Genomic DNA, 18890 nt, shown 5'->3' with positions numbered 1-18890 from the left:
CTGCAGGACTCATCTCTACATGATTCCTTTCCAGGGTCCTCTAAAGGCCACAGAGCCATATCAATAACAACCTGAGATGTCTTTCTGGAAAGACTTTCTAAGATATTTCCAGCCTAAGAACTCTCTTATGGATTGACTGGCTCTGAGACCAAGCATGTTTTGGGGTTGGTGGGAAAATGAGGCACTGTTTCAGGCTGGTCTGTCCTGAGCAGATCAGAAGACTCACTGGTGGTAAGGCTCTTCAGAGCCAGAGGACTCTATTGCAGTCACAACTGTATGGTGAACACATGTGATAACTGAAGCATACCCTGAGAATGACTGTGTATGGCAGATGCACCTGAATGCGTATTCTGAGCTGGGGAATCTGGGTGTGGCCAAAGTGAAGATTTGTTCCTTTCTATGAGGAACATCTGAGCCCCCAGCCCATCTTGTGGAACACAGGCCATATGGGAGTCCAGGTCCCAAGTTTTGGGCTGAATGAAGGTCGTTAGGAAAAGAGTGCTAAGTGAAAATGCTAAACCACATGCCTTTTGCAAGCAGTTGCAGTTCTCGTCTAGCCCACCGCTACTAGATTCCTTCCCCTGTATGTAAGCCCCCAATAAAATGCACGCCTTGTTTGCTGGCTCTGGGTCTCTTCTTCAGCCTCTTGAACCTGGTGCCATTCCCAGTGGCATCCACAGGGGTTCAGGCACAACAACAGCTTGTCAACTTCTAGGGTATTTTGGAAATATCCTGGGAGTCTTTCTGGGATTCACAGATGGACCAAGGACCCCACACCCAGGAGGAACTTCTACGAGTATATGTCAAACTCAAAGACTCTTTTGAGTGTGAGCTAATTGGTTTGTATTAGGACATTTAGATTCCTGTCCTTTTCCCTCACCTAAGAAATTATTAAACATAAATAAAATGCTCACATGAAATTCTCCCTTATTAATTTTCTCATGCAATAATTTATATCAGTATAAACTAGATATTTATTTTAATATCTTTAATATGTCATAGAGCGATAATTTTTCAAAGGAATATTAATGTGAATTTTATACTGCTGCTTTGAAATGTATACAAAGAAGAGGGTGAAAAAGTCATTAGAAACTCATGTTGGCTCATAGCGCAAAGGAATATTTATATAGAAAAGGAGATAATATGTGGTTACTGACATGACTAAGGGTTAAAGTGGAATTTGTTAAAATTATTATTATTTTTTTTGAGGCGGAGTCTTGCTCTGTCACCCAGGTTGGAGTGCAGTCGCGTGATCCCAGCTCACTAAAACCTCTGCTTCCCGGGTTTGAGCAATTCTCCTGCCTCAGCCTCCTGAGTAGCTGATATTACAGGCGTGCGCTGCCATGCCCAGATAATTTTTGCATTTTTTTTTTTTAGTAGATACGGGTTTTCACTATGTTGGCCAAGCTGGTCTCGAACCCCCTACCTCAAGTGATCCACCTGCCTCGGCCTCCCAAGGTGCTGGGATTACAGGCGTGAGCCACTGTGCCCGGCCTAAAATTATTTTTTAAATAAGTGTTTAGTAATGCAGATAATTAAAGTTTTGCAACAGAAAAGTTGCAAAGATTATAGAGAGTTCCTGTCTATCCAGCATACAGTTTTTCCTGTTGTTAATATCTTACGTCTATGTTCATACTTATAGTACATTTGCTACAACTAAACCAGTATTGATACATTATTATTAATCGAAGTCCATATTTCTTTTAGAATGCGTTACCTTTTGCTAATGTTCTTTTTCTGTTTCAGGATCCTATCTAGGATACCACATTACATTTAATCATAATGTTTCCTTAGTCTTCGCTGGTTTGTGACAGTTTTTCAGACTTGTTTTTGATGACCTTGACGGTTTTGAGGAGTACTGGTCAGATATTTCATAAAATGATCCTCAATTTGGGTTTGTCAGATGTTTTCCTCAAGATTAGCCTGGGGTTATGCTTTCTGGAATGGAAGACCACAGATGTAAAGTGGCATTTCCATAACAACCTATCAAAGGTATATGCTATCAACATGACTTATCACTGATGATTCCAAGTTTGATGACCTGGCTGAAGTAATATTTGTCAGGCTTCTCCCCTATCAAGCTACTCTCCCTGCTGCCTTCAATTCTGTATTCTTTGGAAAGTAATTCTCATGGATTAGGGAGTTGTGCTCCACCTCTCTGAAGGGGCAGTATCTATATAAATTCTTTGGAAATTCTGTGTAAGAGATTTGTCTATTCTCCCTTACTATTTGTTTATGTAATCATCTATTTCTATCGGGATAAACTTGTGAATATTTATACTTTGGGTTACAATTCAATACTACTTTATATATTTTGTTGCTTAAATTGTTCCAGCTTTGGTCTTTTGGAAACTCTTTCAACTGGTGTGTGCTCTCTCTCTCTCGTGTGTGTGTGTGTGTGTGTGTGTGTGTGTGTGAGAGAGAGAGAGAGAGAGAGACAGAGAGACAGAGAGAGAATGTTTTAACTTTCTTTACTTTCCAGGTTCATCTTTCACATTCCCTGTCTAGCCCTAGAATCAGCTATTTCTCCAGGGAACCTTGATTACCCTTATTACAGAATGGTATTAGAAACAAAGAGATGGGTGCTGATATGCTAGTGGGGTGGTGGTGTTTCTAGACCCTGTCAACTTGGAAAGATAAGAGCAGTATACTAACCCCTTGTATACATACATACCTATAATTATTTCTGTATTTATTCATCTGTATCTATATTAAGTGAAAGATGAATTCATTCTGATGTCCCATGCTCTATATTTAAAGAAAAAAGTTAGCAGCAGATGGTGTGTCATAGAGTTGCATTTCAGTTTGAGAATTCACCAGTGCCACTTTTCCTGGTATGAACATTTCTGAAAGTCATTGATGAAGAGAAATGACTCATCTGGTAAAGAAAATAGTCCCAATAGCAGTTTCTTACTTGATTTGGCAGAAATGAAGGAGCACCACCTAGCATCAGTAAATGATGCCCAGTAAAGCATCTGTAATTTAAAACAAATTTTATAGCCCAGGTCTTTTTGTTTCTAAGCCTTTCTGCCATTGCAAAAATAATGTCTTCTTTGTTAGCCTAGGGCTTTTGCAAGCCAAGTTAGTGGAAGAAAGTCTGTCTCATCGACAGTCAGTGATATGGTAAGGGAAGAAAAAGCACAGCATATTTCCATTACAGAGAGGTGATTGTGAAGATCAGGTATTCAGGAATGGAGTTCTCAAGAAATGTTTCCCACAATTTGAAAAATGGAGAAACGCCTGGAGAGCTGTATGGGCCAACATCAGCTCTATCTGAGCATCTTATAAAAATATCTGAAAGCATAAATTGACAGTTAAGCAAAATGTGGGAGAACCAGTTTTGAAGTGCACTAAGAGATGGCACTAAAGATATGCCATAACTTTTCATAAACATCGGATTTGAGAAACTTCCACTTTTCAGGTAGGGAGAAATACTTGAAAGAAAAGGGAATATGAAAGGGAAGTCCAGGAGGGAACAATCTAACTGAAGTTTTGCTAAAATAGAAAAAGACTAATTAAAATCATAATATGCATTTAGCATGTTTTCAGACTAAAAAGATAAGACTTTATGAACATATTAATAATACATATTAATCCATATTAATCACCATTCCTGGCTTATATTACCTACTTGTATATAGAATGTATCCATATGTTTTGATGTGGGCTGGATATTTTATGTGAGAGTACTAATATAGTGTATACATTTTGAATACAGGTTATTCTGGGTACAATTATATTTATCTTGGCCGAACATTTTTAAGTGTGTATTGACAATATAGCACAGACAAACAAATTAATTTGAAATTTCATTTTAAAACCAAAGCAAGATACATGTTATTCTATAAACATACCCTAATAGTATGTTTATGAAATGGAGGAAAATTTAGAGCTAAGTATTTTCAGAATTGATATCATTTTGAAAATGTTCAAACCCACAGCAGAAGTGTGTGTGAATTGTTGAGTGTGGTTCTGCACCCAAGTTTTCCAAGGCAAAGAGGCAACAGAAAGTGCATGGTATTGTGGCAAATACAGGCTTCAAGAAAACAATGCATCCTGTTAAAGAAGGTATGGTTGCACAAAGCACATTTTATTTCTGTTCATTAACTTGTTGGCTTATTCCTTATTTTTACGATCATTTTAACTCATGAAGCACTCATAGTAGAAATAAAAGATTTCACAAGGATTTCAATCAGGAGTGATTGGGAACAGAAGAGCAGTGCAGTAGAATTCCCTTGTAGTTATCTTTTGTCAACAATAAAATAACTAAACCTTTTGTGGCTCTCACTATATGAGCTTTCCATGGGTAGTGAAGAAGGTCGCCTCATTGATCACGTGCGAATGTTTAATGATAATGACTAGGATTTATTGAAAGCTTGCTATCTGCAAGGCACTATGATAAGATACCTAGTAACTTATGCCGTCATAACCCGTTTTACAGATGAGGGACTTGAAGTTTAACAAGATGTATTACTTGTACAAGTTCTACACCGAGTAAACGGCAGAACCAAGTCTTAAATTCAGGTCTGACATAAAGAGGATCTTTTCATGTGGAAGTTTGTTTGGACATTATTCAAAAATTTTCCTATAACCGAAGAGGAAAAGCATGCCTCAACACTACTATAGTTTTTGTGCATAACTGGGTTGGGGTCATTGTCTTCCTTGATCATGCCCACTCCTAAGACTGTATTAGGGAGCCCCCAAAATATTCTGGACTAAGACTGGAGAAAGCTCTTGAGTGCTTACTGATTTACCAAATCTGGCTTATGAGACCCTATGTTCTAAAAATAAATAGAAAAGTCAGGATTAGAGCCAAATCTCCAAGTCATAAATCAGTTCCAACAGTGCGTTGGAGTGGGGGCACAGCATAGGATTTCTTTGAAGTGAGTTCTTCTCTGCCATTGAAAATCTTATTTCGAACATGCTCCAAAAGTTTGGGATTAAAACTGTTTTGGGAACTTGGGGAGGGGACCAGAAAGCACAAATCAGAGTTCTGGAAAGACTTACCTATGTCTGTGCTTGAACCTGTCCAGCTCCCATGACATGCCCTAATGATGGTTTGTCCTGATATCTTGTGAGGCCCCATCTGGCAGACTTACTAGCTTAAATACTGGTCTATGCAGTTTATATGTACAAAATGTCATTGACTTCTTACTCCTGGCTTTAAGTAATGGGCTTTCTTGTCAACCATTTTTTTTTTTTTTTATCTATTCCTAATAGAGGCAAGCCATTTTTTGCTTCTGGACATACTGTTAAGTCAACTAAAGCTTTATCATAACTGAAGACTGAATCTTATGGTAGAAGCTAGGCAACACAACAGACTAAAGGTGTAGGTATTCCCCCAGTTTTTTTTGTTTTTTTTTTTTTTCTTTGAGACGGAGTGTTGCTCTGTCGCCCAGGCTGGAGTGTAGTGGCACGATCTCGGCTCACTGCAAACTCTGCCTCCCGGGGCCGTTCTCCTGCCTCAGCCTCCCAAGTGGCTGGGACTACAGACGCCCGCCACCAGGCCTGGCTAATTTTTTGTATTTTTAGTAGAGACGGGGTTTCACCGTGTTAGCCAGGGTGGTCTCGATTTCCTGACCTCGTGAACCGTCCGCCTTGCCCTCCCAAAGTGCTGGGATTACAGGCGTGAGCCACCGCGCCTGGCCAGTATTCCCCCAGTATTTAAGCCATCTTAGTCAATAAGTTTATGATTTAAATCAGTGATTTTCGTACGGTACTCTGAAGACTAAGGTTTTTGGAAGTGACTGAGGTACCATAGAGGACAAGATGAGAAAAGAATGGACTCTATAGTAGATGCTACATTTTGCTGCTCAAATCCTCCCTTCAGAACCGAAGGATTTATTTTGATAGCTGCTGGGAGTGCCGCTTGATCATCCCCAGCTGTCAGCTCTCCCCGGGAATTGCTTTTTGCAAAAGAGAGCTGTCTTCTCCCAGCAGGAAACAACTCTAAGGGACCATCCTAGCTTCAGAGCACCCCATAGAGTTGTGGCCCTGTTGTGACCGTATTGCTTAACCCCCTCTGTCCAGTCTTGCATCTTTTACTTCCCTTACAGGTGCCAATCCTAGAGCACTCCCTAGTAGACTTTCTACATGCTAATTTCTTCCAAGTCTGCTTCCCAGGGAACTTTGACCTACAGTAAAATCAATCATAGCAGCTCTTTTATCATATAAATGATATAGGTATCCTATATGTGATATTTGTGTAAGATTTTATGTAAATTTAAAAATCTTTAAAAGCCACTGGTCTATTAAACAAATTCTTCACCTCATATGAAAAATCATCATTAGAGTTTTGTGAAAGATGAATTTATTTAGGCTCATCTCACCAAAGTAATACCCAGGGAGGGCGTTTTCATTTTGTACCTGTTTCTTCTTAACCTTTATTTATATGTTCTGTTTACATACATAACTCTTGTGCCCTTTAAGACAGAAAATATATTAAAAAATTATGACTTAAGGTCCTTCAGAAGTAGCCTGCTGTGGCTACCTGGTGCTGTGGCCTCATGGAAAAACTAATCATGACTATTTTTAGAATGTTATACCTAAAAAATGAGGAAAACATTAACAGAAACAATCATGACAGACCACAGAAGGGCATTCAGTAGATGGTACATATTTTCAAATATGGATAATGTCATTACATATCCTGCTACTCCCAGAAAAATCTTTTAAAGTTTTTGTCTTAACTGTGGTATTAATAAGTACATTGTATATAAAATTTTCTTATGTTAAACAACCTCACATTAAACTAGACTATAAACTAGCCTCTTATAATACTGGGGGAAACCAATAGCAAAAAAGGTCCATGGTTTTATGATACAAGTTACTGTAGTCTGTGGTGTTTTGGAAAACTGGCAAGGAAATTTCCAACTAAGTCAATGAAAGATTAAATGATAAACTTTAATTGCTGAAAAGATAACTCAAATTTAATAAACATAAATATGTTTTGGATCCCTAGCCAGCTTCTGCAGAGTTTATTCAATAATTCTAACTTACACAATAGTCAAGGCAACAGAAAGAAGAAAAACATAGCTTGGAGGCAGAGGTTGGTCTTGATCTTGGTTTTCCCACTTCTCCTTTCCTGGGAAGCCATACATGTCATGTCTTGGCATTCTGTTCTGGCAACAGGGATGAGGAAAAAAGATAACCTCTGTTCACCCTCAGATGTTTGTTGTTGCTTTGGTCGTTCCAAACTGGATGTGGCAGCCATTAACTGATGAGTACAACATGTGATAGGGAGTCGGAAGAGACACTCAGAAGGCAGAGTTGTAAAAGAGTATTATTTATTAGAAAGAATAACAAAGTATATACATGTCATTTAACACATATGTCTGGGCTACTAGGACACTGTAATAGTGGATTTCTTCTGGAGCCTAAAATACCACGCGTCGAGACTTGAGAATTTCTGCTCACAAAAAAGCTTAAGAGTTTTCTGTAAAAATTAAAATGTAGGCCGGGTGCAGTGGCTCACGCCTGTAATCCCAGCACTTTGGGAGGCCGAGGCGGGTGGATCACGAGGTCAAGAGATCGAGACCATCCTGGCCAACATGGTGAAACCCCATCTCTACTAAAAATACAAAAATACAGGCATGCTGGCACGTGCCTGTAATCCCAACTACTCCTGCTGAGGCAGGAGAATTGCTTAAACCCGGGAGGTGGAGGTTGCAGTGAGTCGAGATCGTGCCACTGCACTCCAGCCTGGCAACAGAGTGAGACTTTGCCTCAAAAAACAAAACAAAACAAAAAATTAAAATGTAGTAAATAAAGGTCTATTAAAAAATACTGAACAAATGTGAAGTTTTAGTAGTATCAGTGACCGTACGTATTGTTAAAATATCCTTTTTGGAAAAATAGTGAATCAACCAAACACTGAAAATACATTTTCTCCTAAAACACACAAGTGTATAGTGGAAATACTGTATATGTATCCAAATAACAGCAGTATTCTTTTATCAAAAGTGAATAGCTTTATAAATTATAATGTATACATCAACCCATGCTCTTTGTGCACAGTAAGTATACTTTTGGAGTCAAAGAACTTCAAACTACAACAAGCTCTAGATCTTTTTTGTTAGTGGTCTATATGAAGAGCATGAGTAGATGAAGTGGGTTTACTTGATAAATATTTTGACGGCCTATTATGTCCCAGGCATTATGTTAGGCACTAGCAATGCAATTATAGAATGACAGACATGTTCTCTTCCCTTGTGAAGCCTATTAATTTAATAATTAATCAATTATTAAAGCAGCAGCTGACAAATAAGCTATTGCAATATAGCATGAGAAGTGCTGACCTGGAAAGCACAGGGTTGCACATGGGAAACCAAGCCATAATGAAGAACCAAAACTGGATTTAAAGGAGTCAGAGAAGTTTCCCTGGAGGACATGATGTCTCACTTGAGGTCTTAAGGCTGTGTAGATGTTGGTCAGTCTGGTGGGGAGCAGTTAAAGAAGTAAAGCATGTACAAAGTTCTGGAAGTAAGAAAGCATGTCTCTTTAAAGGAACTGGGGAAAAGTTCAGTATAGTTGAATCTTGGAAATGGTGAGTGGCAGTAGAGAGAGATGAGGTATGGAAGAACCAGTACATGAAGAGCCTTGTAAAACATATTAAGGCATAAGGACTTTATCATAATGAAAACAGAAAGCCATTGAAAAGATTTAGGTCAAGGATATCAGAATCGTGTTAGAATAATGCTTTAGAAAGATCTGTAACTACAAAGTGGAAAATGAAGGTAGGGAGGCTAATCAGGATTCTCAGCATGCCAGGTCTACAAAGTGGAAAATGAAGGTAGGGAGGGTAATCAGGATTCTCAACATGCCAGGTTCTCACCTGATGGCAGAATGGACTCAGTTAGTGATGCTAGGAATGAAGAGAAGTAGAAAGATTGTATTTTTAGAGGTAAAATAGACTTGGTACTTGGTTATAGGTAGGTAGTGTAGGAAACAGAGTCAAGGATGTCACCTACGACTTCTGCTTGAGCAGTTAGGGAAAGGATTGTGTCATTTGCTGAGATGGGAAACAGGAACTAAAGATTTGGGAGAAGTATGCTGCGCTCGTTTGGACATGCTGAATCTCGGGTACTATGGGATAACCAAGTGCAAATAAATATTGGGCAAGCAATTGAATGTTTGAGTCTTAAATTCTGTACAGTGCTCTGATCTAGAGATGCAAATTGGGGAGCTGTTAGGATGCAAATGGTAACTCTGCAGCCATGGGAGTGGTGACATTGCCGAGCTGCTGTGCGGAGTGATGTGAGAGCAGGCTGTTGGACTGAACTCCAACGCATACCAAAAATTAAATGTTGGGCAGAGAGACAGGAGTTGCGAATGACCTCAAATCCACCAATACTACTGAAGCCATAGTTTGTAAATAAGTTTATATTCTTCTCGGCCAACTCTATTACCAGGCATGAAAGTCTTAATTTTTTTTTTTTTTTTTGAGTTGGAGTTTTGCTCTTGTTGCCCAGGTTGGAGTGCAAGGGAGCAATCTCGGCTCACTGCAAACTTTGGCTTCCGGGTTCAAGCGATTCTCCTGCCTCAGCCTCCTGAGTAGGTGTGATTACAGGCATGCGCAACCACACCTAGCTAATTTTGTATTATTATTTTTTTTTTTAGTAGAGACGGGGTTTCTCCATGTTGGTCAGGCTGGTCTCGAACTCCCAACCTCAGGTGATCCGCCCGCTTCGGCCTCCCAAAGTGCTGTCCCAGCACTTTTATAGGCGTGAGCCACTGTGCCCAGCCGTCTTACATTTTTCTTCTTCTCCTTTCAATTGTAAAGCCATAAACTGGTAATGAAAGCATTTAAAATGCCTGAAATTAATAAACATTTGTAAAATAACTATTAAAACATAATCTATGAACCACACAAATAGCCTTTGATTGCTCCATACCTGGCTTTGACTATTTTGAGCTTTCTATATTACAGCAGATCTTTACTTATACTGTAATTTTTCCTCTATCATTCTGTTAAGTTTTGCCCTTCCTGATTGCCTGGATAGTCTTTGGTGGATTTGCAGCTTGCTGACAGCCTAGAGAGATTTTCTGTGGTCAAAACATGATTAAATAGAGATTTGTTGGTCAGAAGATAACCATGAACCATAATACCCACAAGGGAAAGATCCAGATGCAGTTTTGGGTGGGTCGATGGGGATTTACCTCATATGCTTTCTTTTATTTCACAAAATGTGTTCTGTTCTTTACTTTCATATCTGTAGGAATAGAAATGGGAATGTGGCCTCTAGGGTGTGCTGATGTATGTTTAACAGCTGGCTTTCAAGGAAAAAAAAAATCTGATTTGTAGTGTTTACTAATTTTTTTGGTGTAAATACTCCCACCATGGCCAATTTCAAACTACCAACTTGACAGCACTGAAGGCAGAAAAAATGTTCACAGTTGGTTCTTGTAAGCCAGTGCAAGCTTGCTCCAGCACACTAATGGACTAAGAATGATCTGCCTGTAGCCAGGAATGGGAAAATACCTTGTCCATGACAGCTTAAGGTATGAGAGAACAGAATTCTACAAAATACAGAGTTTTACTTTAAGAAAAATGGATTTACTCATCTACAGTCCGTTTATTTGTAGACTTCGACCTTTTTCTTTTGAATTACAGTAGGACTGGCTGTATGAGTATGCATTATATAATAACCTTAGCATTGTAACTTCTATTTCTTTATTCATAAGCAATAACAGTTTCTAAAACTGGCTTGTATTTGAGATTGAAATGATGAGAATCATTTTCAATCTAATTTATTTTTTTATTTTTTTTTTGAGATGGGGTCTCGCTCTGTTACCCAGGCTGGAGTGCTCACTGCAAGCTCTGCCTCCCGGGTTCACGCCATTCTCCTGCCTCAGCCTCCTGAGTAGCTGGGACTACAGGTGCCTGCCACCACGCCTGGCTAATTTTTTGTACCTTTAGTAGAGACGGGGTTTCACCATGTTAGCCAGGAAGGTCTCGATCTCCTGACCTTGTGATACACCTGCCTTGGCCTCCCAAAGTGCTAGGATTACAAGTGTGAGCCACCGCGCCCGGCCCATGGGTATACCATGAACCAAATAAATTACCAGTTTTATTTCAGGATATTAGTATAATCTGCATTCTAATATATTTCATAAAAGAAAATATTTTATTTCCATTACATAGGCAAAGTTCGTTTTTTCCCATATCAAAGCCAAATATTTGATGGTATACTGTACTAACCAATAATATATGTAGAAAGAATAACAGCAAAATATCTTATTTCTTTATATAATTTAATATATACCCTATTAACACCAGTATGCAGATGTACAGTATTGACAGTATACTAAATAGTTAGTATTAAAAATTACTTTAAAAATGTTTTCAACATTAGGTACTGGTGGAACCAGAGCTGTTACTTTGTACATCGTATCGTTTATGTGTTCCAAAGGAAAAGTAAAATTTCCAGTAGCATTAGAAAAAAATGTATTTATATTTTATGTAGATATACAAAATCTCATGACATCTACTGAAAAACTCACAATTCTACTGTGCACCAATAAAAACACCTTTTCAAACAACTTGCACTTATACTGAGTTCATGAAGGTTACTGTAAAAATATTGCAAACGCAATAAAAACACAATATCATACGAAGTCTTTTGTTTTTTAAAAGTCAAATTTTTTTTTTTTTTTGAGACGGAGTCTCGCTCTGTCGCCCAGGCTGGAGTGCAGTGGCGCTATCTCGGCTCACTGCAAGCTCCGCCTCCCGAGTTCAAGCCATTCTCCTGCCTCAGCCTCTCCAAGTAGCTGGGACTACAGGCGCCCGCCACCACGCCCGGCTAATTTTTTTGTATTTTTAGTAGAGACGGGGTTTCACCGTGGTCTCGATCTCCTGACCTCGTGATCCGCCCACCTCGGCCTCCCAAAGTGCTGGGATTATAAGCGTGAGCCACTGCGCCCGGCCTAAAAGTCAAATTTTAAAAGGCCTGTATTTATATAAATGCGCAATACTTTTTAGTAACCTTGACTAACATTTTTGTTTAGGATTATCTGATTTTAGAAAACTAAGTTAAATGTTTTTCCTTATTTTCTGTTTCAGAATGAGAAGACACTGAGAATGCACAGAAGTTTAGAAATAAGATTGGGTAAAAGCTTTATAAAGTGGGATAGCAAGCACTCTACATGTTTTACTTGTTGCCCTACCAAAGATAAAAATGCCTGACTACCCCAATTTTCTGAAATTTAACTTGAATTCTAAATCTTAACTACCTCTTTCCTTTATAATCTTTGAGATGACAGTGTAAAGGTTTTAGGTTCTCTAACAAACCCAAAATATCACTAAAGCCATTTTCCATTTTCAAAGAATATTTAAAGAAATGCGTATTTCAATATAAAACCTGAAAATGCTGAATTAAGACACCTTAATAACATGGCTAGCCAATTACTGACGTGACTTTAGCATTAGAAAAATATTATCAAAATTGGCTAAGTTTTAAATTTAAGCATTTGGTTTTATACTGTTAATATTGTAGTTTCTGATATAGATATCAAAGAAAAATGATCTGATTTTTTTCCTGAAAACAACAGTAAAATATAAATTTTTTGTGAAAAAATCCACGTCAAGATAGGAAATACATTGTTTCAAAACTCAGAATAATTGTTATGAAAGAACCATAAAATTATAAATTTCTAAAAAAAATACACTGAAAATGTCTCTCTAGGAAAAAATATGCAACTTGTTAGACACAAGAAAATGTGGCATTACCATAGGGTGCAGTCAACTAGGCTATGAGACTTTAAAAACTCACAAAAAGTAATTAGCACCAAAATTGTCTGAAACTTCAAATGATATACTAAAGTAGGTCTAGGTCCAAATGCTACATTTTAAAAACGTTATATTTAACCTGGGAGCTTTCCCCAGCAATAATAAATATATTATTTTCAACCTTTAGAAAACGTTCTATCTTTACTGATTTTCATCACAATATTAAGGTAGTGTATGCTAATTATCATTTACCTTAGTTTAGGCTGGGTAAGGACAATTGAAATCCAAATATTTCCCAAATAATATGAGATTATTTGGTGGGGAGGGTGAATGGGGAGCAGTTTTCTAAGTGAAACTTACTTTTAGCTTGTTTCATACTTTTTCTTCTAAAATGTTTTATTGGAACTCTTTATAAGAACTATATTGCTTGATTTGAATTCCATGTCCTGTTATTTTCCCTGTTCAATTTCTGGTGGTGTTACTTAAGATTTGGCATGGGGATAGAGGTGTATAAAGGAGACAGAGATCATAGTAGTGAAACAAGAGTTTTGAATAAGCTAATGTATATTCAAAATATATATTCAACCCTGTTATGATCAAGAGTTTAGTTTTAAGTGACATCCATGTATAAATTTACTTACAAAACAGCCAGCACACAATTTGAAACAAGGCAAACTTTTTCGGTTGTCAAAAAGTGAAATATATAACTTCTTCCAATTACATATATGGCTACCAAATGTCAAACAATTCAATTCGGCCATGTTTTACTGTTGCACATAAATAATAACAAGGCAAAGAACAGCAACTAGCCCAAGGGCTTGCAGGCCAAGGAACCACAGCATAACCCAAAAGAAAATGACTATTACTGGTTCCACAATTCGTTCTCCAAAATACATCCTTGTGAAGCCCATGTTGATAAGGTTTTTGTTCAGTTCACCAAAAAGTGTTCCCATTTTCTTGTAGTCATCTCCAACAGGCTCACCAGTGTGGTTTTGTGAGTCTTCAACATCCTTTAAAAAAAAAAAAAAGACAAAACATGAACATAACATGAGAAATATGTAAACGTCTTTAAGAACCTTAGTTCTTCATCTTCCAAAGTGTTGGGCATGCTTCTGATAATTATTCTACAAGTACCTGTTAATACAATCGGAATGTTCTTTTTGATCCTGGAATTGCACAAAAATGACTGCTTAAGTGAAGAATCATGTTTGTATTTCTCTTGTGAGTGACCATGATTTCAGAACACCCTTTTCTGCCACCCCCGTTTTTTTTTTTTTTTTTGAGACGGAGTCTCGCTCTGTCACCCAGGCTGGAGTGCAGTGGCGCAATCTCGGCTCACTGTAAGCTCCGCCTCCTGGGTTCACGCCATTCTCCTGCCTCAGCCTCTCTGAGTAGCTGGGACTACAGGCGCCCGCCACCACACCCGGCTAATTTTTTGTATTTTTAGTAGAGGCGGGGTTTCACCGTGGTCTTGATCTCCTGACCTCGTGATTCGCCCACCTCGGCCTCCCAAAGTGCTGGGATTACAAGCGTGAGCCACCGCGCCCGGCCTGCCACCCCCCTGTTTTATGAGGCAAGGCCTGCTTGCTCTGTCCTGGTAAGATTCTGTTTAGACGGTTTCTTTGACACTAAGACTTTAAGAAACCGAGCCTCAGTTGACCAAAGCATGTTTGCTGTTACTACTGAGCAATCCTCAGCCACTACTGCTGTGATCTTTGTCTTAGGCTCAGCTAAGCAGACTTCAGCGCAGGCCCCTGCATAGTTTCCTATTCATTATATAGATGCCCTAAATGCCTCTTATTAATTTCATCAGGAGAAACAAATAGTTTTAATACAAAGTTTTTTTTTTTTTACAATAAGGCCAAATGTCTACCCAGTAGTTAATATCCCAGAAAATGTCTACATGCACCCAATTATACATACCAAAAGTATATTTTCTATTATCTTCTGGTTGTATTACAATTAAGGCCATGACAGTTAGTAAGCTACTGTTTCTTGGCTTCAAACCCACTCTTTGGAATTCTGCAAGCATTTCTGTCTCCCTGTTAGGCTCTGCCAATAGAGGGACCAACGTGACACTTCACAGGTAGAGAAGGAAGAAGGAATTTGCTGTTTCCTTCAGATGGGTTTCTTAATCCTGTTAAGTCTCACTCTAGCAATAATTCTTCACTCTGACAGCAATAGTGCCTGCTAATAGTAGCAGCTGATTGCAATTTGGGGGTTTTCCAACACTTGTAGAACTGATCTCAATGTGCCTTCTTGAGATGCCAGCTCCAATTACTGGGTGCTTCTTCCTCAGATACCCGTTCCCAGGTCTATAGGCTCCCTCCTCTGAACTCAGAGAAATCAGCACCAGACAAGCAGTGACCTGTTCTCGAAAGTCTGAATTTCAGCTCCATGGGGGCCTTTTTTAAGCTTCTCAGTTTCAGTAAGTCCATCTCTTTTTCTTTCTGCCCAGTCCTATGAGTGGTTGTCTTGGTGATATTTTAGTGCAGTGGTTTTTAAACTTTAGCATGCATTAGAATCCGCTGGAGGGCTTGTTAAAGCACAGATTTCTGGGCCTACTACTAGAGTTTCTGATTCAGTAAGTCAGGGTTGAAGCTTGGAGTCTGAGAATTTGCATTTCTAGGAAGTTTCTAGGTGATGCTTATGATGCTGGTCTGGTGACCATGCTTTTCCAATACCCAGTTAACAATTACTTACATTAAATTATCTTTGTTAAAATAATTGGTATAGTTTCTTCCCTGCCCCGACCCTAGTAGAATCACAAAAGAAAAACTATGTCATGTAGGTGAGATAATTATAATTTCTTAAATCTATTTTATTTAGGAGGCATGATTCAAATAATTATTCAATTATTTGCTCATAGTATGTACACGATGGAGAATTTATTATATGTTTAAAAAGCCTTTAGATATACGCTTCACATAATAAGTATTAAATACCATTAAGTATGCTGTATAGGCCAATGGAAAGCAAAATTAATTATCTTATAAGGGAATGTCACGAAAATCACCTGCCACAAAGAGCCAATGAATTTGAGGAAGTTTTAAGACATTCTTCAAATATCTGAATCAAACTTACATTCTTTTAGTAGAAACCAAAGCTTGATCATTTCAGTCATCAATCAGTAAATAATTAAAAATATTTTTTCATTAAATAAATGAGGGCTATATGAAGCCTTATTTTCTATTGTACACATAGAGTTTAAAATAAATCTTTAAGGGAAGAGTGAAAAAAATCTAACTTTTGTATAAAATAGAAAATCAGACAAAATGATTTTCAGTATGACTTTAAGAAATGGGCTTTTCCCATATACTAGTAATTTATGTACAGTAATGAGTACCAAGGGGGACTGATGAGGTAGTAGAAAAATGAGACTCACTGGGGCATCTTTGTTGAGTCTACATCGTGTGTTCAAGCCAGATTTACTTTTGAGCTACACTTTTATATAATTTTTTTTTATTATTATTATACTTTAGGTTTTAGGGTACATGTGCACAATGTGCAGGTTTGTTACATATGTATCCATGTGCCATGTTGTTTTGCTGCACCCATTAACTTGTCATTTAGCATTAGGTATATCTCCTAATGCTATCCCTCCCCACTCCCCCCACCCCACGACAGTCCCTGGAGTGTGATGTTCCCCTTCCTGTGTCCATGAGTTCTCATAGTTCAATTCCCACCTATGAGTGAGAACATGCGGTGTTTGGTTTTTTGTCCTTGCGATAGTTTACTGAGAATGATGTTTTCCAGTTTCATCCATGTCCCTACAAAGGACATGAACTCATCATTTTTTATGGCTGCACAGTATTATATAATTTTTTTTTTGAGACAGTTTCGTTCTTGTTGCCCAGGCTGGAGTGCAATGGCACAATCTCGGCTCACTGCAACCTCCACCTCACACTTCAAGCAATTCTCCTGCCTTAGCCTCCCAAGTAGCTGGGACTACAGGCATGCACCACCATGCCTGGCTAATTTTTTGTATTTAGTAGAGACAGAGTTTCACCACGTTGGTCAGACTGGTCTCGAACTCCTGACCTCAGGTGATCCACCTGCCTTGGCCTCCCCAAGTGCTGGAATTACCAGCATGAGCCTCCGTGCCCGGCCTATTTTATATAATTTTTAAAATTACTTCTGGATTTTCACTTCTATCAGAAAAAGAGTGAGAAAAACAAAATGTTGTAGAGTTATCCAGGGAGTTCACATCCAGGCTGCAACACTTTAACTGAGTGACATGACCTTAGCCAAATTACTTCACTTTTCCTGAACTTCAGTTTTCTAATCCATAAAATGATTTATGTGATCTTTTTTGATACTGATAGTTTTCTCTTAAGTTATAATTTGTGGATCTTTTCTGTTTTTAAAAAATTGATTTCTAAATTATTTTTTCCTTCACTGACATATTACGACTGGGTCAATTTTATGTTTCTTGTACTTTGATATGATCCATAACATTATATTACATTTAAAAAAACCCCTTATTCTTGCCTAATATTGAAGCTTTCTTTTCTTTAGGGTAGAACTTGAAGAGTCCTCAATTTAGTATGTAATTCTGCTGATCCCTCATCCCTCTCTATTTCACCAGTGTTTAGCATGTTGATACTGTTTCTGGCCTTTTTTTTCTTCATTTTTTATTAAAGTTTAAAAAAAAATTTTTTTTTTAACTCTTCCCAATTTCTTGTAATCTATGCACTCATTGTACTTTGGGGTTTTTTTGTTGTTACTGAAGCTTTTTAAGACTTTTTTTTTCAGTACTTTTGTGGTTTTAGTACGAAGAAAGTACCCTAATCTGGTGTGGTAGGTACTGTCTGAAGGTTTAAATTCTTTGTAAAATAAATTAAATCTACAAATGCTTGTGGGTTTTTCAGGGGAAGAAGGAGGTGTTGCAACACTTAAATCAAAACAGAGAGTTACTAAATCAGGCCAGGCGAGGAGACAGCAATGCTCACATTATCTCAGATCTTGAGATCAGCTGGTGGGATTGAGACTGGAAGCTGAAGACCCAGTAAGGACAGGTCTGGGCAAGCTGTGGCTGTCGCAGCCTGCTTCTTCTTCTTCTTCTTTTTTTATTATAAAAAAATTTAAAGCACACACAAAACTAGAGAAAATAGTATAATAAACCTATATACGTATCAACTAGATTCAGTAATTTCTAAAACTTTGCCACCTTACAGAAATACTTCTTAATCTGGGTAATCTGATGAAGAAAAAAGTTAAAAAAAAAATCACTAGGCTAATGCCTAAAAGTAACATATCTTCACAAATGAAGTTCTGTAGAAACATCAAATATACCCAGCAATGAATTGGATAGGGGGTTCAAACAACCCTAAAGGAAGACATTTAAGAATGTGGAAAGGGTGTCAGTTTCCAGGCAGGCAAAGGAAAAAAAAAAAAAAAAGAACGTGGAAAAGGAAAATGAGCAATATTCTTCAATCAGTGAGATTACAGTCAATCTCATTACAGTATTTTATGTATCTAGGCTATCCTCTCAAATAACACAGTTCTAAAGGATACAAAGACTGGTGTGTTGGTAAATGTTTAACAATGGGCTTTGTTGGGGGTTGGGGGAAGCTCTATTTTACAGTGTTTGCCAATTCTGTTGTGATTTCCAATTTCTGTAGTGTTAGTACTTCCACTGTGGCCAATTTCAAACTATTAACAGCCAGCTCACAAAGTTCCTGAAAATTTAACAACTTGCTCTTTGAGGACTGGTAGGAGCCAGCACCAGCACTTCACTGTAGGAATAAGAGATACTTGAAGTAAGTTGAGGTAAAGGCCTGCATGGTTATAGTCAATGAGTTTGATCCCTCCCTTCTTTCCGTCAATTGGTGCATTTCTATGTGTGTGTTTTTTTTTTAAGTTTACAAAATTGACAAGCTGAGATAAGTAGAATTAACTTATTACAAATATATTGCAAGTGGGTAAATTGTATTAAGGACTATATTATGACTTGAGTTATGAGATACAATGAAATGCATGTGGTGTCACAAAACTACTACAAGTAACAACATATTGCTTTTTCTGGATTGTCTCATGCAGCTATCAAAAGGTCATCCAATTCAATTATTTTTAGAAGTTCTTGTTTACAATCAAATTTAAGCCATCTGGCTGATTTGTGAGGAAGAGGGCTCTCTTGATGCTCCCTAGGTCAGTGAATGGC

The 18890-nt window shown here is 38.0% G+C and overlaps 1 protein-coding gene across 1 annotated transcript in view; it reads right to left on the bottom strand.

The window, feature by feature from the left end:
- Positions 1-11885: 11885 nt before the first annotated feature.
- The window catches only part of FAM241A (family with sequence similarity 241 member A), a 49547-nt gene continuing 42542 nt past the window's right edge, over positions 11886-18890 (bottom strand). Inside the window, exon 2 of the mRNA XM_003269345.4 lies at positions 11886-13737. Coding sequence (XP_003269393.1) covers positions 13492-13737 — 246 coding nt within the window. The 3' untranslated portion in view covers positions 11886-13491. The remainder of the gene's footprint in view (positions 13738-18890) is intronic.

This window comes from Nomascus leucogenys, chromosome 18, assembly GCF_006542625.1.
Source record: "Nomascus leucogenys isolate Asia chromosome 18, Asia_NLE_v1, whole genome shotgun sequence".
In the NCBI taxonomy this organism is placed as follows: domain Eukaryota; kingdom Metazoa; phylum Chordata; class Mammalia; order Primates; family Hylobatidae; genus Nomascus; species Nomascus leucogenys.
Note: the sequence above shows the minus strand (reverse complement) of the source record. Positions and strands in the feature narration are given on the sequence as shown.